The sequence below is a fragment of the Onychostruthus taczanowskii genome, unplaced genomic scaffold (genome assembly GCF_017590055.1).
Source record: "Onychostruthus taczanowskii isolate IOZ18803 unplaced genomic scaffold, ASM1759005v1 scaffold13, whole genome shotgun sequence".
Taxonomy (NCBI): domain Eukaryota; kingdom Metazoa; phylum Chordata; class Aves; order Passeriformes; family Passeridae; genus Onychostruthus; species Onychostruthus taczanowskii.
In genome coordinates, this window is record NW_024498462.1 from 15802178 (window position 1) to 15826043 (window position 23866).

The window sequence follows — 23866 nt, forward strand, 5'->3', positions numbered from 1 at the left end:
GGAGCTCTGCCTCTGGCTGCCTTTGGAGACTGTAGTGTTTTGCATGGGACAAACCTCTTGCCTCAGTAGCACTGCTCTGCACTGGAGTGCCCTGTCTGCATCCAGTAGCCGTGCCTTGTAGTTCTGAGTACCTCATTTATTTACAGATACATGGTTCTGGTCCTGAGGGAGCTTTCATCCCATTTCCCCCTTCAGTGTATCTCATTACATGTAGGTATACACGGTCATTTCATGCTCAGTGCCTGGGCTGCAGTGCAGCTGTTTGTGCTGGTGGTATTTGGTGTCAGGATCCTGTTAATCATGGAAATATTGTGTTTAATGACCTTCAACAATAAATAATCCTCACACATTCCTCTTACCAGTTTCCTTAGCATTTCTTGCCGCTCCCACACTGTCAGTGGTTACCTGGTGCAGGATGGGCAGTCACATCATCATTGTAGATGAGCTGCTTAGGGATGTGGTTTAGTGGTGCACCTTGCAGTGCTGGTTTAATGGTTGGACTTGATGATCTTAGATGTCTTTTCCAACCTTAATGATTCTTAATGATTAATGCTTCTATCTTTGCCTTGGCCTTTTTGGAGCCACTGGACTGTACAAACTGAGGAGCCATTTCCTGCTGTGCTGAGCTGATCTCACGCTGTGTTTCCTCCTGAGTCTCTACCACTTGCTAAAGACAGTTATTTAACCCTCTGCCGCAGGGAACATGATGGAGCGGATCACTGTGTCCTGCAGCACCAGCCAGGACTTGCACGAATGGCTTGACCACTTGCAAAGGCTGACCAAAGGGACATGCAGCACCGTCTCCAAAACACAGTCCTGGAGCCCTCATTCGGTAAGTGTCACCCCTGGCCTCTGCTGCCTGGGTTCCTCACTGCTGCCTGAGCTCTCTGTTTCAGCAGCATCCTGACTCTGAGGTGACATGACAGCTGTAAGACACATCCTGCTCTTTGCTTTGTAACCACGTTGTGCTTGTACCATTTTACATGTATCCTGCCCTATTTTTGTTGCAACTTAGATGTCTCAGTATCTCAACACCTGTCCATCCCCCTCCACTTCTCTGCCTTGTTTGGTGGTTAACAAGTCTTGGTTTGCTTCTCATCTATTTTCTCAGACATTTAGTTCAGCTGGGCAGATCCGTGGGCCTCTGGAACCCCCCAAAATCCTCAAGCCCTGGAGCTTGAGCTGCCTCCGTCCTGCTCCTCCACTCAGACCTTCAGCAGCACTGAGTTACAAAGAGGTAATAATCCCACCTGCCTATCCAGGACCCTGATTTCACACAATCCCTAGACCTTGTGTTCAGGTTTCATATCCCACAGCAAGGACACTGAAATGTAGGTTCTTAGTGATGTTGGGAGAAATTACTCTGCTGCTTTGGCCCTAGTCCTGTGATGGATGTAGGTTGCTGTCCTGGGCTTTGTGCTACACGGGGCTCATGAGTACCTGTGTTTGCAGGCTGGATGTTAGCTGTTGGCTGCCGTAGCCAGCGCTCTCAGCTGCTGGATTTCACCTGTCCCATTGAGCCCTGTCTTCTGGAAGTGCCATGGTGGAGCTGCCTCCTCTCCTCCTTCCTCCCTTGGTGTGAGCTATGGCCAGGGGCCTGCTCCCTGCAGATATGTGCTGCAGCTCCAGCTGTGGCAGCAGCTCAGTGGCAGAGGATTGAGAAGCGATAGTGCACTGTGAGGAAGAGGCAAAATGCCTGCCCATGTTTCTTGTGTCTTCCACCCTGTTTTGGTGGCTGGAGCAGGATGTGGGGCTTGACGCTCCTTTGCCACCCACCCGAGGGTTACACAGCAAGGTCCTGCTGGGAGGCAGCAGCCGAGGGATGGCTTCACCTGCAGGAATCACAGCCTGGCAGCTGGGAGTTGGTGTGGGAAAACCCAAAATACAGCCTAGGTCTGTTGTCACCCTGCACCACAACTGTAGTGCTCTCCTTCCCTACCTCACGTTAAATTTTTGGAATTAGTCACCAACGTTCCTCTTATTGAGTGAGCACTCTGGGTCTGAGTCAGCTGCCTTTCTTGGTACAGCAGCCCTGAGAGTGTTTCTGCCCCAGTGGGGATGGGGACAGGGAGGGGGCTTGGATCCCCTCAGCCCTCCTAGCACTTAGGGGTGGAGAGTCTGGCAGCTGGCAGAACTGTGGGCCTGCTGCTCCTGGTAGAGGTTTTAAGTAGTCTCATTGCATCTTGTTGCATTTATTTCTTAGAATTTTAAAATTTTAAATTAAAGCTTGGGAATTAAATTGGTTAAATACCAACTGAGCAGACTGAAAATGACATAATCTGTGCATATTCCAAATTCCTAATGGAGGCTAAACCGTTTCTTGCTTGTGTGGTGAATTAAAAATATTGGCTTGAGGTAAAAGAGAAATTTTTCTGTGAGAAAAACAACAGATTGAGTGATATCATTAATACCATGGTGCTTTGCAATTTCTTGTCCCCTGCCACTCATGGCAGGAATTAAACTCTTTGTGTTGAAAGCAGGGGAGAGGTTTTTGCCACTGAGGCCTAGCCCACAGCGAGTCCCAAGGGATGGGATGCTGGATGGTATCCTGCAAGATGTCATAGGACCAAAAATGTGGCTTCTATGGGAACAAGCTGTGCTGGCCATGTCAGTAGAAACCCAAAGGCCAACATGTCCAGCAGAGTTGGGCAGATACAGCCTGGAACTCCGTCAGTCCTGCCTGAGCCTGGGGAGAGACTCATGGACACAAACCTGTGATGACAGATGAGGAATAAGTTTGATGGCTGGCCCAAGCAGATGCACATCTGTCTCATTTCTCCCTCTGGGGTGCTTAATCCCTAAACAGAATCCCCATTTCACTGTATTTTAGGTTTTTTTAATTTAGAGCACAAAATGAACAATGCTGACAGTTCCATGCAAGCACCTTCCTATAATGAAGATATAATGAAGGAATATAAATTTCAAAGGTTACTTGCAGGGAAGTGAGTGGGACAGTTTGATTAAATGAGCTGAGATTTTTAGACATCCAGTGTTCCTTTATTTGTCTTCTCATAGTGTAGGATGGGATGGCATAGTCTTGTACACTTCCTTGTACCCAGCTCAGGAAACCTCAGACACTTCTTGTGTATGGCACCTCACTCATGTTATTTCCATTGAAATTGGGTATTTTTCCTGTTCTGTTTCCAGTAATCATTTGAAATGACAGAACAGGTAAGTTCTATGGGTAAAGTGCTGTGTCTGGATTCAGTTTAGCAAAGGGAAAATGATTTACAGATCGTTTCTTCTACTGCCTTTTTTTTTTTTTTTTTTTAACTGGCTGCTTTCCATTAGGTGAAAACTTCATAACGTCAGGGTTCAGCACTTTGCTGGGCAGACCTGCAGGAGAGCCTTGTGGCTCCCTGGGTCAAGCATCCCAGGGATGGGATCCAGGGATGGAATCCTCCACAGGATGTGCAGGGAGCTCCCCGTCCCTGCCAGTGAAGCAAGGAGCTGTTGCAGTGCTGATGCCCAGCGTGGTCAGGTCTTCAGCGAGGATGGAAGGTCCCCTTTGAGAATGGAGTCCCAGGAGATTGTCACCAGGATGGGCAGAGTGTCCTGACATCCTGACTAGGCTGAGTTGAGGCCCTTAGCATTGGTGTTGAGTGCTGGCCCTGAGCTCTTCCTGGGACTTGGATGGAGCCAGGCACATGGGGCTCCTGCAGCTGCAAGCACCAGTGTAGGCAACCAACATCCACAGACACCCACTACTAACCAAGGAAGCATGTTCTCTGTGTTTAGAGTGTATTAATGCCCACTCATCCTGTGTCTCACATGTAAATTTTCAGTTTTGCATGACATGGTGCTCCTTTGCATGTTGATAGTGCTTTAAAACCAGGACAGAGGGTGTGTTGCATTAATCTCAGGACTAACATTGAAATGTGGTTTAGAATTGTGGATTTAATGGACTTGGTGATAAAAATCATCAGTCGCTCACACTCATCTTCTCTTTCTTTGCATATTCATTGTAGAGGATGTCTTATATCTTAAAGGTAAGGGTAGCTACATCTCTTTGGCTTGTCGTGGCACAGAATGCTTGTTCCTGTTAATGCTTCTTGTGCTTGCATGACCCTAATTTTGCCTTGTTGTATCAGTAAGTTATTGTCAGAGTCAGTAGCAGCTGGCAAATATATTTTGAGATAACTCTCAGAAAGGATTTAGTGTTATGGTACTTAAACCTCCTGGCATGCCTCTTCTCCTTTAATTCTTTATTGCATGTAACCTACTAATACTCTAATTATCTCTAAATCAGTAAGACTTTTAACTGAGTGAAGGAGATAAAAACTTGTGTTTCTTACTCACAGAGTCATAGCAAACACTAACTATATGTGTGTTTATCTGTTCTCTGTGTATATTTGTATGTGGGATTTATGCTCTCAAATTGTGGGCATTTAGAAGCAGAGCTATTTGCCAACTCTTTTATATTAGAAATTAAGTCAGTGGAATAAACCACATTTTAGGGTTTTCTAGAGTTTGTTAGCAACTAAAAGTGCTATGAATGTATTTGAATTCTTTGGCCAAAGGATTTTAGAGAAGAGTTGAATTTACTAGAGGAGCCTGTCCTGGCGCAAAGCTGCAGGTGCAATTCCCACTGCTGTTCCAGGGAGCAGTGGCTCACAATTAGTATATGTGAAGGGCAAAAACTATAATTTTCCCCAATTTTGTCACTGTCTGCTTTGTAGTTTTATAAAGTGTTGTGTGTAGCATGGATAGCTGCACCCATCTGTGCTGCTCCACTGTTCCAGCTGCCTTTGGTTCTGGTTAAACACAAGAGTTTGTTTCTCTGTAGGATTCTAGCAAAAGTCCAAAAACAATGAAGAAGTTTCTTCCAAAAAGGAAAACTGAGAGAAAACCATCCGATGAAGAGTTTGTTATTCGGAAAAGTAAGTGTTGCCCAGAGATGCTTTGGCTGTCCCATCCCTGGAAGTGTTCAAGGCCAGGTTGGATGGGGCTTGGAGCAACCTGGTGTAGTGGAAGGGGTCCCTGCCCATGGCAGGGATTGGGACTAGATGATCTTTAACCCCAGCCATTCTGTGATGCTATTTTTCTTTTGTTTCTGGAGATTTCTGTGTTCTCAGTGATCTCCATGGGACTTTGAAAACACCCTTTCTTGCAGTACAGGATGTGACAGGATGCTCTCACTCTGAGCCTACATGCTCCCGAGCGTGGGAGACTTCTCCAAGTGCACTGGTCATCAGCCTCTGATGGATTCCTCCTCCCTTCCCCATTCTGACTGCCAGACATGCCACCACCCTCCTTGTGATTGCTAGCACAAGGTCATGGGTTGTGGGTGGTCTTATTCTGAGTATGAAGCCAAGGAACTTCTCCCAAGCAGTTAAAAACTGCATTAAACTGCACATAAAGACTCACCAAATATGTCTGACAGCTGGGACAAATCCTTACCTGGCCATGCCAGCGTGTCCTAGAACAGTGTCCGTGGGGAATTAGGAAACAAAAAGATCCTCATCCCGACAGGGGTGTTCACCTGCAAAGAGGGGTGTCCTGAGAACTCCCTGGAGCGCCCTTGGGGCACACCCTGGGGGTTTTACACAAAAGGCCATGGTCAAGCCATGGTCATGGTGCTATGCACAGCTCCATGATTAGCTCTCTCCCTTGAGAAGATGGCACTGAGCGGAGGCTGGAAATTAACACTTCATGTTTCCAAGTCCTGCTGTGGTGCTGCTGTACCAGACCTCCCACACTGGGGTTGATTTGCCTGCCTATCTCCTGGTGCTGCCTGCACCCAAAGTAGGGCATCACCCCCTGAGTTTTGCCAAGATGAGCAACTAGAGATGAGTTTTCACACCATTTGGTCATGGTGCTTGATGCCACAAAGGCCAGAAAATGTAAAGGACAAAAAAACAGATTGGCCAAAGTCCCAGAGGTACTCACCAAAGAAACAGCATGATCTCTTAAGGGGCTTGGGAGCAAAGACTGGGAGAGACAAGGCCAGAGTACCTTGTTTTTTGTGCAAGCTGTTGTTTGCAATGTTTTACAGGTACTGCTGCGCTGGAGGAGGATGCTCAGATCCTGAAGGTGATTGAGGCATACTGTACTGGGGCAGGCTTCCAGCAAGCTCTCAGCTCAGGTGGGCACACAAACACATTATTTAGCTTCTACTCTGCCCACAACACTGATAACCCCTTTGGGAAAAAACAGATGTTGCATCATACAGCAATGAGACTCATGCTAGGAAACTGTAGTGTTCAATCTTTGAGATAAGGAAGCTTCATCTGCCTAGTGGTTTAGTTGCCATTGTTTTTCTCCTAAACACAGAGAATGAAGCAGGTAGGAGGGCAGATGAGACACTGCTATTTCACCAGTGATTACCTGATGATAATCTCAGGTTGCTTATAGCTTTAGAAAGGAAGCATGAATATTATCTCTCAATCAGCTGCATGTTTAAGAGCAACCTGCTTGATAAGAACCTATCTAACATCTTCACCTCTGGAAATATAACTATTTATCATTGCTGGTGAGATGTCAGCCAATTAAATCTCTGAACTTTCAAATAATGGTACATAGAAAAAAGGGAGGCCATGGTTCTTTGGGGAGCTCTTGACCCTAGGCGAATGGTTTCATTTATAAGTCATGATATAACTTTAGGTGCAATGAGTACTCTTGAAAATCTTCCGCTTGCTGCTGTAGCTCTGGGTTAGTGGGATGTAGCTGACATCTCCAGCCTGCCCCAGGCTGATGGTGGAGCAGGAAGAATGAGAGCTTCTGTCTCTGATGCAGCATGGGCGCCAGGGAAGATGACCCCTTTTTCTCCCTCATGAATATTTCTTGTACACAGGCTCCCGTAAAGACTCCATCCCCCAAGTCCTTCTTCCTGAGGAAGAGAAAATCATCATAGAGGAGACACGAAGCAATGGCCAGACGGTCACGGAGGAAAAGTAAGTGCAGCTGCTCTCCACTTGCAGATAGATCCCTGTGTCACTTTTTGGAAGGGCATTAAAAACCACTGCCCTCTCCTGTGCCTCCACAGAGGAGCAGGCCTGGTGTCATTGACTGCTGCCTTAGTTCTGGCAAAGAACCACCAGACAATTTCAATGGCTATTTTGTCCCTTTTAAGGACAGGGCCACCCTTCCAGCTGCCCTGACATGGCCGTATCCCTCTGGGAGTCTGGATCCCCATTTTATGGCTTATCCAGATGTAGGATAATGGGGTCAGTGAGGACAGAACTGAACAAGTGGCTTTTATTTTTTAACTACTGCTGTACTGAGCTGTTGCTGCCCCTCAGGAGCCTGCCTGTCACTGCCTGTTCTGTAACTTGTGCATCTGGGTGGCTGTGTTGAGCCTCTCCCTTTCCAACCCAGTCAGCGTGTTATTTGCACATTTGATTTTTTGCAGCACAACCTCAAAGAATCAAAGCTGCTTTACAAAAGATACTCAAGCATTTCCACCTTTAAAGTCATTGTTATTTATTGCCATAGCATAAAGAAGGAAACAAGAGCACAGACCTTTGCTGATAACTCAAAGCAGAACAAGGTGTCAAGGTTTGAGAAAAGAGCCCTGAGTTTTGGACCAGTGGCATATAAATGCTCCTGGGCTGTGTTTCCAGAGTCCCCTCCCAGGCAGCAGAGAATGCTTGGGAAGCAGTCTGGCTGCAACATTCCTGTCAGGACTTCTCATGCTATCACTGTTTTCCTGCACACCAACTCTAATTTCTTTTTTCTTTATTTTTTCAGAAGCCTTGTTGACACAGTTTATGCACTGAAAGATGAAGTCAAAGAGCTGAAGCAGGTAATTTGGGTGGGATTGTTTGTGCTGGGAGTTAAGTGACAACCAACCAGTCTGTGCTGGATCATCTTTTCCTGGTCAGTGTCAGGAAAAGTCTTGCTGATGCTGGTCCAATCCTGCAAATTCCTGAATGAGCATTGGTTTTTTTCTGGTTTACCTCCCTGAATCACAGAATCATAGAATCTTTATGGTTGGAAAAGACCTCTGGGATCATGGAGTCCGACCGTCAACCCAGCACCACCACTGTGTTCACCACTAAAGCATGTCCTGAAGTGCCATGCCCACACATTCTGTGAACTCTCCCAGGAATGGTGACTCCACTACTTCCCTGGGCAGACTGTTCCAGTGTTTGACAACCCTTTCCAAGAAGCAACTTTTCCTAATATCCAACATAAACCTTCCCTGGCACAGCTGGACACCACTTCTTCTCGTCCTCCATGCTTGAGTGCTAGAGAAAGCAGGAGGGAAGGAATAGTTGGTGTTTGTGGTAACTTGAAGCTTTCCCCCTATTCCAAAAGCTCTTTCATCTTGACCATTCATTTTACAAGGGTCTGGTGGGCACCAGTTCTTGTAGACTCAGGGTAAATATGTCCTCTTCCCTCCAGGCCCAAGTCTAGAGGTGGGAGAAACCATCAGAGGAGAAAAGGGTTCTTCAACCCAAGATAAAATTAGGTTTTCAGGAGGATGTTTGTCTGCCCAAAGTCAGGGAACTTCTGTGCAGGTCTGTGAGGTAGTAAGGGTCTGTTTGGGTTACTTGTGGTCTGAGCCACTTATGTTCTTCATCCTCACAAACTCCTGTCAAATGTCTCTGTTATTTCATCACCTCTGAGGCATCAGGCAGCGGATATATGGAAGTACCTCACTGCATAAAGTGCATGGGCATAACTGCATCTTTATTCCTTTGTTTTTCTCCTTGCAGGAAAACAAAAGGATGAAACAGTGTTTGGAAGAAGAGCTTAAATCCAGGAAGGACTTGGAGAAGCTGGTGAGAAGGCTGCTGAAACAGACAGATGAGTGTGGCAGGGAGGACACTGGGCGCAAGTCATCCCTGATCGCTTGAATTCATGGAGAAGCTGCTGGCAGTGGTGTGTGACCTCATGTGTATTTTTGGGAAGTGGAACTGGATCCTTTGCCTCTTCTTGCTCCTTATTTTGTGGTTTGGGGTATTTTGTTACCAAAAAAAAAAAAACCAAAAAAAACCAACAACAAAAAAGGCGTAGAGAAAAAAATTACTTTTCTTCCGTCCAGTAAGGAAATAAAGCAGAAACAATCAATCACAACTGAACCAGTAAGCAAGCAGTCCATGATTCACAATTCATCTGCAGCAACTAATACCTCATTGTACCTGCTACTGGGAGCAAATACAAACTCTGCTAGTGATTGTTGCTCACAAAGGCTTGGGCGGCAGTTTCCTAGAAGAAGCTTAAGCACTTTTTAATGCTTTCATTCTTTCCAAAAGCACCAGTACCTATTTATTGAATGAAAACATTACTGAGGTGGCATTGAGCAGAAGCCAAAAAAGCGCCATGCTCCTCTTTTCAGATAATCACAACTGGGGAAGCTTTTCCCATCCATCTTTTTCCCCATTAGTTGACTGTAGCAAACTAGAGCCCAGCAATACTGTGGTTCCTGTGTGGCCTTGATACTGATTAAAATGTGCAATTAACATGAAGACATTTGAACTCCTTGGGGGAAGCCAGATCTGGAGCACCTGTCAGAGCGCATAGGAAGTTATTTTGCACAGTGCTGCCTCCTTACAGCTCATGATTAGCGCAACAGGTAACTGCTGTTTTTCCCCCATCCCTCTTCTTATGCATGATGTAGAATTCCTACCCCCTACTTTGTTTTTACATTGAGTGTCCAGGTATCCTAGAAGATGATAATTTTGTTGTGCTTCCTCTTGCAGGACATGCTTTTCTCCATATGAAATGTAAACACTGCTTGACAACAAAAAGCAACCCCAAATGTGCTGGTCCCCTGCTCCCTTTTGCCCACTTCATGCTTTCCATTGCTCCTTCCCAAAGGTTGGGAATGTTGTCAGTGGCCACTTCTCCCCACATCGCCCCACAGGGACTTTCTGCTAGGGAAAAGGAACTTTCTCTTAGGATAGGGAAGGTATTTATGCTTTGACAAGAGCTAGAACGCTCCTGGGGCAAGGATGTGCAACACCCTCACAGATCCCTGCACAGCTCCTTGAACACAGCATACAAGCAACATGCATATGTATCAGCTCTCCTTATCTTATTTGGTGTTATACCCTAGTTTAGAACTGGTGTTTTCCTTCCTTCCTTCTTTAACAGCATTATAAAAATAACCTTCTGTTAAAGTTAATTATGTCTTATTTATCTCACAGGGCAGCATGGTCCCAGGGTGTGCAGAGGCGCCACAGCTCATTACAGTCACACCATTATGTTGGTTGTGAAGGACATAACAGAGGCAATAATTACAACTCCCTCCTTGCCACTGAAATTCAGCCAGGTCATTGCAAATGATGTTTTGGGAGATATAGACTCCAAAATATCTCAAGGAGTGAAATAAGAAACGCTCTTTAGGAGGTTTCTAGAGCAAATTCTATTTCTAGAGCAAAACAGAGGTCTAGCTACATTTGCCATCCGCAGAGCATTCCAGCTGGATGGCAGCTCCCCACATCCCTCTCTGGGCACTCAGTTGAGTGATTTGGTCAGCAGTCAAGCCCTGCTGTGCTTGTGAATTGCCCAGACCCCTCGATACTGCCTGGCCCTGCTGCCTGCTCCAAGCTGGGCTGGGGACTAGGCTGCTGACATGCAGAACAAACCCTGGGCCACTGACGCTCCAGGGAGAGGGTGGAAACATGTCCTCGCTGCCCCAAGCTCAGCTGAAACCCGTGCTATGTACATATGCATGTTTGTGAGGTGTAATGTGATGGAGGGCACACTGGGACTTTTTGGATCAAGCATTTGTCAAGAGCTAGAAGCCAAAAAAAGACAAGAAAATAAAATAAAAAGGAAAAGAAGCCATGTCGGATGGACAGCAATGTTTCCATATTTACTTTGTTTACAGTGCTTTGTAAATAGGTTCCAGTGAGTCTGTCTTTAGATGGATGTTGTGTCAGCTGCCTTCCAGTGTATCTTTGTCATGTAGGTTTATTTACTGTAAACTACTTATGCAAGTTCAACTTTTCTAACATGTTTTTATTTTGAACAGTTTTTTAATTGACATTTTCAACAAATAAAGGATAAAAGTCACTTCTTAGCCCTTGGAGCTGCTTCCTGTGTTTCTGCCATGAAAGCAAAGCCAGTGCTTGTTCTGGGCATCACTGATTTCCTCAAAATGCCATGGCAGCATCATACTTCTCTGATTTACTGGTGGGAGTACTGGTGTGAAAGGTGATGCTGGCACTTGGACTGTTGCTCCCATTATCACCCATACCTGCAGTAGGCCAAGGGCACCTGGTGCCAGGGCAAGAGATGCATTTCCGTCCCTCAGGCCCCACGTGCACGCTGTTCACAAGGATGCTTTATGGAAAACAGACTGCTCTGCTGCACCAGGCAGTTGCTGTAGATAAGTGACTTCCTGCCTGTTCGAGATTTTATTTTTTTTAGTTAGTGTGTGTTTTTTTCTGGCAATTAGGTGTGGTGAACAGGATTTCCTTTGGTCTACCATCACTTGGACAAGACGTCTCCTACAGGCTGGGGGTTTTAACTCTTTGGTGGAGATGTGCCACGGTCTGCGGTCTCAGCCCGCAGCAGAAGTGCAGGATCAAGGGCAGGAGGGCTGGACCCTCCTTCCCCAAACACAGCGCTCAGAGTAGGAAAAGGAACAAGAGTAAAAAGAAACACTAGTCTTGGGTGCATCATGGAAAAACACCAAAGTCCAAAACTTCCAGAGGGCAGAGTTAAATGGGATATTAGAAAGAAATGCTTCCCTGTGAGGGTAGTGTGGCCCTAGAACAGATTACCCAGAGAAGCTGTGGCTGCCCCATCCCTGGAAGGGTTCCAGGCTGGGTTGGACGAGGTTGGATGCGGCTTGGAGCAACCTGATATATATATATATATATATATATATATAAAACATGTATATATACATGTAAATATATTTTTTAATTTTTTTTTTTAGTGTGTATTGAACCATGCAAACACCTCTCCCAGCAGATGCCCATGCTGCTGCTTGTTACTGCCACTGCTCATCCATCACCCCCTGTGCCAGTCCTGCTGATGTGCCCTGCAAACTCATTACCCTCTCAAACCTTTCTTAACTCAAAACAAAAATCAGTTTGGAAATGGTAAAATCCACAGCCTGAGGAGTGGCATAAAGGCCTCATGTCAAGGAAAAAAAATCAATGTATTGACAGCCTTTTAAACTTTGCTTGGGGAGAGGAAACAGTGCCAGCTACAGCAACAGGCAGTGCTGGGGGAGAAGGGCAGCAGAATGGCAGCAATTGCATCTCTTCCCCTCACACACAACCTCACATCTGAATCCCATGGGCTGTTTTTGACAAGTCAAGAAACGGAGGCAAGAAACAAAAGCCCTGAGAAAGGCAGCCATGGGGGCAGGGGCTGGGGTTGGTCAGGCAGCCCAGAGGCAGGGGAGGTGACAGCAGGCATCTGCTGCCCTTGCGGCAGAATTTATGGACTTGTTTAGTTACTGTTTTTCTCCTCCCCTCTTTAATTGTTTTCCTCAACCATGCAATTTGCAGCTCCAGGACCCCTGCTCAGTGATCTGGGGACCACAGCCCAGCCCAAGGTCTCTGGCAGCGCTCCTGGCCATTGAGGCTGGGGGCTGCAGGGGGCTTCAAAGCATGCACTGATCCCAGTTTCTCCCTGCCTGTGACGTGCAGGTTTTCTGCTCCTTGTTTTTGGCCACACACACACTCCTCACAGCTCTCTCCACCCCATCCACTTGCTCCTAGCTTTTCCCCCTGTCTCAGGCCGTGCTAGTTTGCACCATCTTTGTTTTGTGCTGTTGCTTCCACCCACACTCCCACCATGACCGAGCACCTCCACCTCCCTTGTGGAGGTTTGTGGTTTTTCAGGCAGCCCAGCACTGCCTCCGGGAGCCTGGCCCACAGGGCTGGCTGCATTTCAGCAGCAGCAGGGATGTGGTAAGACCCACACCAACACAGGGCACCCTGGGAGGCAGCAGTTGCCCAGATGCACACACAGCATGGGTAAAATCCATCCCTCTGCTCAGACGCAGAGACATCCCTGCAGGCTCCATGACCTTAGGACCGGCAGGAATAATCCTCTTTCAGTCAGGTGTCCTAAATCCCATTAAAACTAGTCCCACCTCTCTGTTTCATAGCTGTACTAGGGGCTTCAGCCTTGGTGTCTCACTGCCCTCCCAGGACAGGGACTCTGTGCTTCCTTCTGCTGCAAAAATGTCCCTAGTGTTGCCGGGCCCTGGCACTTCAACATGCCCCAAGGAGCATGGTAGAATGGCTGCCTCTGGAGGCTTCTGGGATTGGCTGTCCCCAGTGTGACCCCCAGTGCCACCCCACTGCCCTCTTGGTCCCCAGACCCCAAGCAGGACCCTGTGAAATCTCAGCCTGGGTTTGGGCAAGGTGAGCAGCATTCAAAACATACAGAGCCACCTATGTCTGAATGCATAAATTGTATTAATTGTGGGGTGATCAGTGGAAGAAACCCCACACTGTGGAAGGGGGAACCACGAACACTGAATCATGCTGCAAAACACAGCATAATGCACCATCCTCTGGCGTTCAGTCTCTCTGGTTACAAATATAAGATGGGTTTAGTTAAATAAATAGTCTTCATACAAGATGTCAGACAAGAGTGGTCCACCCCCTAAAAGAGTTAGGTAGTTTTGGAGAACTTTCAAAAAATACTTACTGAATTATAGTGAAACCAAAGAGTCCCTGAGCTCTATTGATTTTGAAGGGGGCTGTGCTGGGCACCCAGCTCTGCAATGAGCTGTGCAAAGAATGCCCCTTCTGTCCCACCAGTGGTGGCATTTGGGCATTGTGTTAGGACTAGACCTGCAGCCTCCAGCACAAAAAAGCCTAAAGACTGTCCAAATCTAGAATCTCTTCTGTTTGCAAACTCATTGGCATCCAAGATTATTTCCAAACTTTGACACTCTGTGTGACCTGTATAACCAAAAAGCCCAGGCTTGTCACATGTTTCATCTTCAAATGTTTTTTAAAATGCAATAAATGTCCTTGTGCCCTGACCACCTTCTCTGCAGACCAAGCTGGAGAATGGGGTTGGGAAGACCCTAGTGTGCAGTGTCACCCAGGTACCCCCTGCCCAAGAGGGCATCTTCACAGTCCTGCTCTCCTGGAGCTCCAGGAAAAATGCCCCTGTGGACACGTCCTCACTGAGGATAGCCAGAAGATTCTCTACACATGTGCCTTGGAGGGAAGAAGTAGGTGGTCCTGCCACCCCCATGGCTTCCTGGTTGTCCTCCTTTGGTAGGAGGGGTCTCAGGAGAAGATGCAGTTCCAATTTTGATGGTGGTGCCCAGTGCCCCTTCCACAGGGTAGTGAAACTGTCCACTGGCAAAGGTTCCTCTGCCTGCAGAGGTGGGAGGACAGTCTGGTGAATGCATTCAGGTCACCAAGAGCAGACCACCACTAGTGCCCTACTTTCTTTCTGCCTTGAAATCTGCAGTCCTCCCTCAGCCACCAATTACCCCTTTGGTGTGGAGTGATTGTCACCAAATATGAACCCAGCCAAGGCAGTGCCACCCTGAGGAAACTGGTTGAGTTTCACAGACAGGCATGGATGGAAAAAAGGAGGTTCTCCAGATACAGCTGACAGTTGGGGAGGAAACATTGCCTCACCAGAAGCTACCATCTAAAGGCAGTGCTGGGCTTACTGATTCCTTTAGAGAAGATGTTCTTAAGCTTTTTTATGTTTTTCCATTGATGTTTGCAAGCAGATTGGTCCTGGAGATATGCATGAACCCAGCTTGGCTGAAGTGCCCTGAGCCATCCTATGTTCCTAGGAAAGAAACATTGATGGCAGAGTTTGGTAAACAAAGCTCTTATGACATAACAGGGACATCAATCCTGCCAGGAAAGTGGTGTGTGGTGGACCCAGACACACAACACCAGCGTGTACCAAATCACTGGCTGTGAAATAATAAAAACTGAAAGCAAATAATAACAGCTTCAAACTTTGTTCCATTTGTGTTCTCAGGGCCCCTTGACCCTCATTAATAAATAACAAAATATACAAATTAAGAAACAAGAAAAACAGAGAGGAAGAGGAACATAAATAAGGGAAAAAGGGAAAGGCACTTTGTCCAAGAATGTTGGGCTGGATTCCCAGCTCAGGACAGCCCTTTCCTCACTACAGCTTGAAGATGCCAAAGTAGGTGTTGCCGTGGCTGTACTTCACTTTTGTGGAGTCTGTCACATTGACAAAGACCATGTCATCTTCCCGGAGGTTGAAGACACCTCCCACACGGATGGACTGGAGTTCACAGAGGGTCTTCAAGTGTCCTTCTTCATGTGTCTTCAAAGAGCTCTGTGTCTTTTGTCCTTTCAGCAAGAGCCGGTCCTCTTCCTTGGGGATATGTAAATAAATATAGAGGGTGAAGGGTGCCAAAGACACTTCCGTGGTGCAGAAGCTGACTTGAGAGTAGATGTAGTAGAGCCCTGCTTCCTCCACTTTCAGTTTCCCCTCCTTGTTGGATATCAAGCTGTTTGTGGGGCCATACATGGTCTCCCTCCACTCCAGCACTATTGGGAGAAAGCATGGCAGGTGAGCTCAGAGAAGGAGACTTCCAGTTTCGCAGGCTGATTTGGGAGACACCCACAGACATCTGGCCTCAAAGCCTTTGTCTGTCTTTGGGGTGCATTTAATGGGGCACCCAGCCCAGGACACCAACCCCAGCCCAGGGGAGCAGGGACCCTTGGCCAAGGCCAGGGCAGATTTAACCCATGTTGCTGATCACTGGCTTTGTCAGCCTTGACTGAACATGTGGGCGGAGGTACATTTAGCTTCCTTCATTCAGCCTAGTGGAAATGCTTAGGGAGGAGGATTGCCTGTATTTACCACAACAGACCAAACACTGTGTCACTTCCATTTGCTGCCTTTATGGATTTCAGTGGGACACCCTCCAAGCCCTCAGAGCACTACCAATATATGCTGCAACTCTGCTCTTCAGAGCCTCCCATCCCAGTTTTTCCCAGCTGGGGGCTGCCTTTCCTCCAGAGTCCTTCCTCCTCTCGGCCTCTGGAGATGGCAAGAGTTTACCAAGGAAGTACAAAAATTAACATTGCACAGTTGCTATCCCTACCTAAGTGCAGAGCTGCCAGGGCTTAGCACTGTTTCCCATTGCCAGGACCATAGCCCACACAGATCAGGTGATGCCATGGATTTTGGGACACTTTTGGTGTCATCGCAGTAGCTCATGTGGTTAGTGCAGATAAGCCCATACAGAGATCTGGAAGCCATGGCTGTAGGGGCTGAGCTCAGCTACGACCTCTGGAATTTGGATGTCTGCTTTCCCCAGCCTACAGGTACACCTGAAAGAGCAGCCAGGGGGAGCAACTTGGCTCCAAGGGGAATAATGTGTTCGACTACCCCAGCCCAGAGACAGTGTGCCATGGGTAGTCCTGGAGGAGCCACGCAGCCCATGGACCCTGACCAAGCATCCCACAGGGATATTTCCCCACATGGAGTTGAGCTCCAGGCAACTGCTGCTCTCTGGACCATGCTTTATAGGCTCAACAAGTATTTGAGCAGGGAGTTTTAAAATACAGCAAGTTTCTCACTTCTCTGATCTTATCTAACACTAAGCTTTCCACAGGTAAACTGAGCATTGGGTGAAATGCTGCGTCAGAGATGGAAAGAGCAGTTGCTGATTACTGTCAGTTACTCCAGAGTTAAATCAGAAGTGCTTAGATTGTGAAATCCTTGCCAGATGGAGCGACTGACCTTGCAAGCTCATACTCACTTTGGTAATCCTTGCTGTTGTGGGAAGTCCCTCAGCTAAGGCTAAGCCAAGGGATAGAGCAACAAGAGCAACCATAGTTGATAGAGTGGAATGCACAAATGCAAAAGGACTCAGGTGTTTCTCTCAAACCTGATGTGGCCATCGCTGTGAATAATTGCACCTTGACTAAACCACTTTGGAGCCCTATGTTGTAAAAGCCCTCAGCCAGCCCATCTTACTACCACCATGGGTGAGAAGAGTACTAATCAGCAGGCGCAAATGCAAGCAGAGCCCTCCGGCAGCAGCCACCCTGGCACGAGATGGCCAGGAGACCAAAAAGATCTATTTTAAGAACAAAAGAAAAATGGGAGGTTGCTTTCCTTAAATACAAAGCTAAAGTTTTCCACTCATATAAAACACTGGAAAGATTAAGTCCTTGTGGTTCATTTCTAGGAAGGGCACACACAGGGCTACTGAGGACAGTTAGGATGTGTGAACCCCACATGGCACAGGTACACGTGGTGACGTGACTACTGGGAGGTTTGCTGTGTTTTGGGGACACACTTTTGTGCTGGAGTTGTTCTGTCTCTTTCCCTGCCCCTAGAGAGCCACAGGGCAGGACTGGGAATGCACACTGCTGCAATCCTCTGGCTCCCTGGTCAAGGTAGGACTAAGTGAGTCTTACCTGAGCCTGCCTTGTTGCTCTGCTGACCTGCCAGGTGAACTGCAATTGGCTCCCTCTTCTCTGCTGCAATTTAGAAAGGCCAGAGTTATTGATGCCTTGGCACTCACTGTTTCCCCAGTGCTCTTCTGCAGGGACTGCAGCACCTTCTGCCCTTAATGTTTCTCTACAGGCTAAGACATCATCTCCCGATTCCCCAGGCCAGAGTGAGGCAGGACTCCACTCAGCAAAGACCTTCAGGTGCCTCTGAGGTGAAACTTCTGATGGATGAAGCCTGTGGAGGAGATGGTGCCACCTTGCCCACTGTTGGAACAGGACCTGGATGTGCCCACATCTCACCTGCCAGAGATGTCTCATTCTTGCGCATCAAATGAGGATGCTCATGGTGCTCAGGACCTGCGATGTAAAAAGGCCACAGATTTAATTTCGGGCTCGATTTCAAGAACTTCAGACTGTCTACTCTGGCACCTAGAGCAGCCTGCCCTGGGGAGACAACCATACCCAGTGTCCCCCTCTGCCAGCCCACACCGAGCTCAGTCCTATAGCCATGGGGATGCTCCAAACCCCAACCCGTCCCCTTCCTCCACACCATGTCCTGAGAAACTCATGGGCTGTTGAAGGAAACCCCTTCCCAGGCCAAGGAACTCCTCCTGCCCCAGCAAGCCATGAGTGCAGTGGTTACACCAGGAAACTCACCTCTCTGCATTTCAAATTTGGGCTGCTCCTTGCGGGGTCTGTCCTGTTACAACAGCAAAAGTATATGGGTTTTTTTTCCAAATCAATGATTTTTTGAAAGTTTCTATACAAAAGGTGCTCCGGTCATCGTGAGGTTTGTGATATTTGGCTTCAACAGCCCTGTCAGCTCGTGACAGAGGATACCTGAAGCCAGAGAGCCCCTCTTGTACCTTCCCCAGCTTCACACATGATCATGGGCTGTTTGCAGCAGGAATTTTGTAGGGTTAATGTTCTTAGGTTTTATTCAATTAAAATGATGGGTAAAGTTTATTGAAAACAATAAGATAAACAAACAAGAAAAATCTCCTTTTCATGTGGGAGAGACATGAGGCAAGTGCTGCCAATGTGCATCCCTGCCCTGCAGTTGGGGTTTTCAGGACTGCTGAGCACAGCCTAGCTTAGATATAATTTTTGGTGGTCTGTTGGGTATTGTTGCACACCCGAAGATTTAGCTGAGGCAGTTTTAGCTGAGGCATTTGTTGTCATCAGGCAGTGACAATGAGGAAGAAATGTTCCTCCCCTGTCTACTCCGGCCAGCAATAACCACTCCTAAGCAGTGAATTTGGGCTGAGCAGGATGAGAGCACCTCATTGCAATGCACGTTGCAATGAAAATTGGCTCTTCTGCTTCCAAATGTGAGGAGCCTGCTCCAACTAGAGATGCCATCCCTGAGTCCATGGGGTGGCAATTTGCATAGCACCCTCATGCTACTCCTCACTGGTTGCCAGGAGCTGTTTCCTGTCCCAAGCCTTGCACTGTCATTGACACCTGGGCAAAGGGGATGGAAATGTGTTCCCAGTGGCAGGTGACCACAAGAATCCTCACAGCCGGCACAGGACTGGAGCAAGGTGCCAGACAGCAGAAAATCAATTATTTTCAGACTGGAATCAGGGAGTAGTGCCAAGGTGTCTGTAGCTCCATCTTGCCCACCACAAGCCCCAAACACACCATGGCATGTTGCAGCTGGATGTGCTCTGATCAAGGGCATTTTAGGAAAAAATCAATGAGATTTTTCAATAATATCAATATAGTGTAAAAAGAATACAGTATGAAAAAGGGCATGTGCTACACAGCCTAAAAGTAAAGGGCACCCATGGTTTTAAAAAAAAAGCTTGGGGTGAAGCTCTGTGTGTGATTGGGAGCCCCTCTCCTTCTTCAGTGGGATCTTTATCCACCCAACAGTATGTACCTTGCACTGGATGTCCTGGAAGCCCTTTATAACTTTTTCACAGTCCAATAATGTTGACTTCTGACCTTCTGCTGTCTGACATTTCTGTACTTTCTTCAGGAAGATGTAATCTTCATTAAAGCTCAACACCTCTTCCATCTGCCGACAGAGGAGAGAAGGGAGGGTCAATGGGATGTTAGTAGGAAACCTGCAACAGCTGGCAGAGCCATGTTGCATTCCTACCAGCAATAAATCCAGCCTGGGAAGCTCAGGGTCGGGTGTTCAGCACTGGGATGAGATGGGTAGACAAACCGTGGGCAACAAGACCTTCCACCAGACACCCAGCACAGCATCTGTGCCCTCATCCACTGGGAATTGAACCCATGAGATTCACCCTGAATGACAATGCTAGGTGACAGGAGGATTGCTCAGGATGTATTTTCTATCCTCTTGATAATTTAAATATCCATCTCTGACTTCTCCTAAAGAAACAGAAATCACAGTGGGTGGCTCCGGGGCTCGGCCTTTGCAGGTCCTTCCCCAATGGCCCCAGCCGGCAGCTGGGATGCTCACTCAGCCCCTCACTGCCCTGTCCACCCAGAGGGGTTTTAAATTTTTTCTACTTGCTTATTGACTAAAAGCGCTGCTAGCAAAACAAAACAGCTTGGAGGTCGGAGCTGAATTGTGCCAAGATCTTCAGATTAAAAACAAAAAAAAATCAGAAAGCCAATAAGAAAATAATTAAATGCATCGGAATACTGATTTTTATATTTACACCTGTTTGGATTGGTTTTTTTTGGTTTTTTTTGTTTTTTTGTTTTTTTTTTTTGTTTGTTTGGGTTTTTTTTGTTTTGTTTGTTTTTTTGTTTTGTTTTTGTTTTTGTTTTTGTTTTGTTTTGTTTTTGTTTGGTTTGGGTTTTTTTTGTTTGTTTGTTTCTTGTAAAAAAACCCTAACATTCAATTAAATGGTAAAGAGGAAGTGCAGCTGGACATGAAGGCACACAGCCAGGCAGAGAGCTCAGCACAGGTAGCAATAAGATATGGAGGATCAGATTTGAAGCCCTGCTACAAGCTCTGAAGGCAACTGAAATCTTCTTGCCACCCGTGTCTGCATTTCAGCTGCCTCTGATCCTCGGCCATGTCTCCCTGTAGTCACATTTCCCTCTGCCAGAGACCCTCTACACATTCCTTCACAGGAACCTGCAGCCTGCATGCAGTGAAGTCCGCTTCCAGTCCTCTGATATTAAAGCCCCTCTAGCTCAACATTGTTCTCCACCCTTGTAGATCAGAAACCACACATCTAAATTTCAATTTAAGTTGAAACAACACATGCAAAAATCAGTAACATCCACCGTATCAATGTATCAGGTAAGAAAAACGCATTCTGGGTTTTAGCCACATATTTCTTTAGCTGGCAGTCGTTTCTGGCTTGAAGGAAAGTAGCTTTAGATTGGTGATTTTAGGCATCATGCAGTGCAGCTGCAGCCATACCAACCTCAAAAACAGCTTGCTGGACTTTAACTTTTTGGTAAATATTGTCCCAAGTATTGTCCCAAGAGACAGGATCACTAGTACTGTGTACCTTCAAAAATGAAGTACTAAGGTCCAGTCTTTTCTTCCCTAAACTGCAAGACAGCACCTGAAGTGTTATGTTGATAAAATCACCGAAACATGAAAAAAATTTTATTTCTGGACCTTTCATCCTCTCAGTTAATGTCACAGTGCTACGAAGTGCTACAAAACCAGAAAAACCACCACCAAGCCTAAAACAGCCACTTGAATGTCTAAACCACACTCTCTTGTCCTCAGACTAGCCATCAGCTAGCAGATTTATTCTAAATGTCTCTTGGCAATTGATCATTCTTTTTTTGTTAGCAAAGGGAACAGATCTCCCACATATGTCTCATGGCAAATTAAAGCAGAAATGAGAACATGGGTGTGATAAATGATACTGCTGCCTCCATTCAGTGGTTAGCACTATATTCATCCTCTTGGTGAGCAGATCTCACCAGACATGAAGTTAAAGCATGCCAGCAATCCAGCAGGGACAGAGAAAACCTTCTCCCTCCACTTACCTTATCTATCCTCATGTGAAGATACAAACAGAAGAGCACAGTCCCAATGGTCTGCACTACAATAAATACAGTGAGGAAGCCCATGAACATTTTCATGGTGCCAGGAGCTGTGCTGCTGATGGGACGGGGTGCCTCAGGGCTATACGGTTCGTTCATCCTCCGTGCTCGTTGCTGGGGCTCCTCCAAATGCGCTGCTTGCAGGTAGCATGAGAACTGTTGCGCGAGCGCCTGCTGCTCAGGGGATACAGGGTACAGCAACCTACACTTCCTGGAAAAAGCTCTTCGTAGTGGGTAGGTTTGTTCACTACTATCTCCCAGAACAAACAACAACAAAAAAGTTGCTTAGACTTTCTTCTCTGTTGCACTTCCATGCTTTTTCCTACTGTTCTACCAGAAACAGAGAAAGGTTCTTATTTTGTATATTCGTATCTGCCCTTGAATCACTCAAAAATATTCCCTGGTGAGTTTTTTTTTTTACTGTTGTGGATGAAGGTTTTGTGGCAAGTTGCCTTAAAAGAATGTACACTGAATACAAGTACAGAGCTGCTGAGCAGTGCTGTGGGCTGCCAGGGGCTGGGAAGCACTCAGAAATTTGGTTGTTTCTCAAAAGGGTAAGAATGGCTTTTTCCTTTTGATTTCCTCTAAGAGAAGGATGATTTCTGCAGTGAAGATGCTTGGCTGAGGCAGGTGGGTTGTGCTGGTTTCTGCTTTCCCTTGTGCTCCCCCTGGGTGATGTCTCTGCCTGGATAGGCTGGATGATCTGGGAGAAAGGACCATCTGTACAGACACTGTAAGCCTGGTGTGGGCACAGCTTTCATGCTCCTCAGCAGATAATGGGACTTCGAGCTTGGTGCTTGGCTATTAGTTTGGACAGACAAGTTTTAAGCAGCTTTCTTGATACCCTAGTGAGGTGCTCACCCTGTACCCAAGGGCACAAACCATCTCATACCCCGTCCCACTTATCCCTGTTACCTGTACCTATGTACCTAGGCATGAAAAGGGCTGTTGGGAATGCCAGATATTCCAGCCAGCTTCTGACCTCCCAGTATCACTGCCATGCAACTTTGAGAAACCCATGTCCCCTCTACACCCTGACCTCTCTCGAGCTGGCTGCAGGAGGTGAGGTCCTGCCCCCCGGCTCTTCAGGAATCCAACATTCATGAGTACATGTAACGCTGCTAAAATAATATAACAAGTAAATACCAGGGGGTCCTCATTGCTTGCAACAGCAGACAGACCTAATTTTCTCCGTGTAAAGAGAATAAACGTGGGGGTTTGTTGGGATGCAGAGGAGGGGGGCTGCAAGAATATGTTGAGGAGGACTGGAGTGCTGGTTTGAAGGCTTCATCAACCATCATGCAGAGTGGTTTTGAAAGCGGTATGCTAGAGGAGATGTTCTTATCAGATGTGCACACTGCCAATACAGGGTTGGATCCTGTTGGTGGGGAGTGCTGAACAGGTTCTGTTTGCCAGCACCCCCAGGAGAGGAGGGTACACAGTGCCTTTTGGGGCTGCTTAGAGCATTGCAGGATGGAATCCAGCATCTGCTTTTCCTACCTGCCTTCTCTCCCGCATCCTGCTCTGTGCAGTTAAGGTGCTGTGAGCTGCAAATGCAAATGCTGGTAACAAAGCACAAACACCTCTGCAACTGAATCAGCGTTTGACCTTAGCAGGTCACTGTGCTCCTAAATATAACACGCTAATCACAAGTGTGGGATGGCTCCAGGGTCTTTGTGGGCAACATTTGAGTAACAGGCTAGAGGATGCCTTGGGGTTGAGGCCCTGGCTGGTGCTTTGGAGTCTTGTGACCCTTCAGCTTGCCAGGACTGTCACACCTCTGCAGAGAGGGGTTGGGCTCATCCTTTGGGAAGAGGCTGCCGGCTCTGAGGTCAGCTCCCCTGCTGCCTTCCAGAGGAGAGAGCAGCCGCTGAAGTCCCTCCCCTTGAGTGCCCTTCCTCTGAGGTCTGCCCACACTCCCTGACCATCCCAAGGCTGCCTTGCTGCTCAGCGCACCAGCGCTTTCCAGTCTCCTCAGGAGTGTCTTCCCAGTGGCAACAAGGTGACCTAAGCAGTTCTGGGAATACATTAGTTGTGTCCCCAAAGAGGGTCTCCTCAGCATCACCGAGCTTTAGACCTGGTCCCTCAGGCTTGCAGCTCTGCTGTGCAGAGGACCAAGCCCCACACAGCCTGGGGCCACTGCCAAGTGCCTGATTTTATTTCTTTTTGTCTTAAAATTGCCATTATCTTAGGAAAGGCCAAGCCTGGTCTCTTCTCAGGCATCTGGTCTGACATCAAGCTCCTGCATACTGTCCCTATCATGGCAAGTTTGTCACAGGCAGAAAGCCATTTGAAAATCCCCAATAATACTCCAGACAGCTGAGGGCCACGAGGCCACAGTGGGGAGCGGCACCAGCTCCCCAAAGTTGTCATGCTTTGCCTTAGCCCCATCACATTCACCAGCATTTTCCAGGGCTCTTCAGAGTTTCCTCTAAATTTAACGCATCTGGGGGATGTCACTAAATTACATGACAACTCATCATTTAATACTGTTCCCAAATGTGCTGGGACAGAGGCTGTGGTTT

At 47.2% G+C, this 23866-nt stretch overlaps 2 protein-coding genes across 4 annotated transcripts in view; one reads left to right on the forward strand and one right to left on the reverse strand.

The window, feature by feature from the left end:
* Nucleotides 1-10972, forward strand: part of ARHGEF6 (Rac/Cdc42 guanine nucleotide exchange factor 6) — a 32202-nt gene extending 21230 nt beyond the window's left edge. The window contains exons 12-20 of one of the 3 annotated variants that reach the window (XR_005952060.1): nt 699-832; nt 1112-1237; nt 3969-3989; nt 4787-4880; nt 5996-6085; nt 6794-6893; nt 7690-7744; nt 8661-9520; nt 10095-10972. Coding sequence is in view for 2 of the 3 variants with exons in the window: in XM_041396451.1 (XP_041252385.1) it covers nt 699-832; nt 1112-1237; nt 3969-3989; nt 4787-4880; nt 5996-6085; nt 6794-6893; nt 7690-7744; nt 8661-8801 (761 nt within the window). In the remaining variant the exon portion in view is untranslated. Of the gene's footprint in view, nt 1-698; nt 833-1111; nt 1238-3968; nt 3990-4786; nt 4881-5995; nt 6086-6793; nt 6894-7689; nt 7745-8660 lie in introns of all 3 variants that reach the window. The other 2 variants (XM_041396451.1, XM_041396450.1) reach the window with 2 other exon arrangements.
* A 4061-nt stretch (nt 10973-15033) lies between these two features.
* Nucleotides 15034-21494, reverse strand: CD40LG (CD40 ligand). The gene is made up of 6 exons (XM_041396621.1): nt 21285-21494; nt 19231-19368; nt 18003-18045; nt 17646-17702; nt 17310-17372; nt 15034-15425 (listed from the first exon to the last, which is right to left on the reverse strand). Exons 1-6 carry the CDS (start codon nt 21438-21440, stop codon nt 15034-15036), a joined length of 849 nt encoding a protein of 282 aa, XP_041252555.1. The 5' UTR covers nt 21441-21494.
* Between the last annotated feature and the right edge of the window lie 2372 nt (nt 21495-23866).

Excerpts from the sequence above, each read along its gene's own strand:
- CD40LG (XM_041396621.1), bottom strand. The coding sequence starts at position 21,440 with ATGAACGAACCGTATAGCCCTGAGGCACCCCGTCCCATCAGCAGCACA. Across the intron at positions 19,369-21,284 it reads TTCACATGAGGATAGATAAG|ATGGAAGAGGTGTTGAGCTT; the intron begins GTAAGTGGAGGG and ends CTCTGTCGGCAG. Across the intron at positions 17,373-17,645 it reads GAATGAGACATCTCTGGCAG|CAGAGAAGAGGGAGCCAATT; the intron begins GTGAGATGTGGG and ends TCTAAATTGCAG.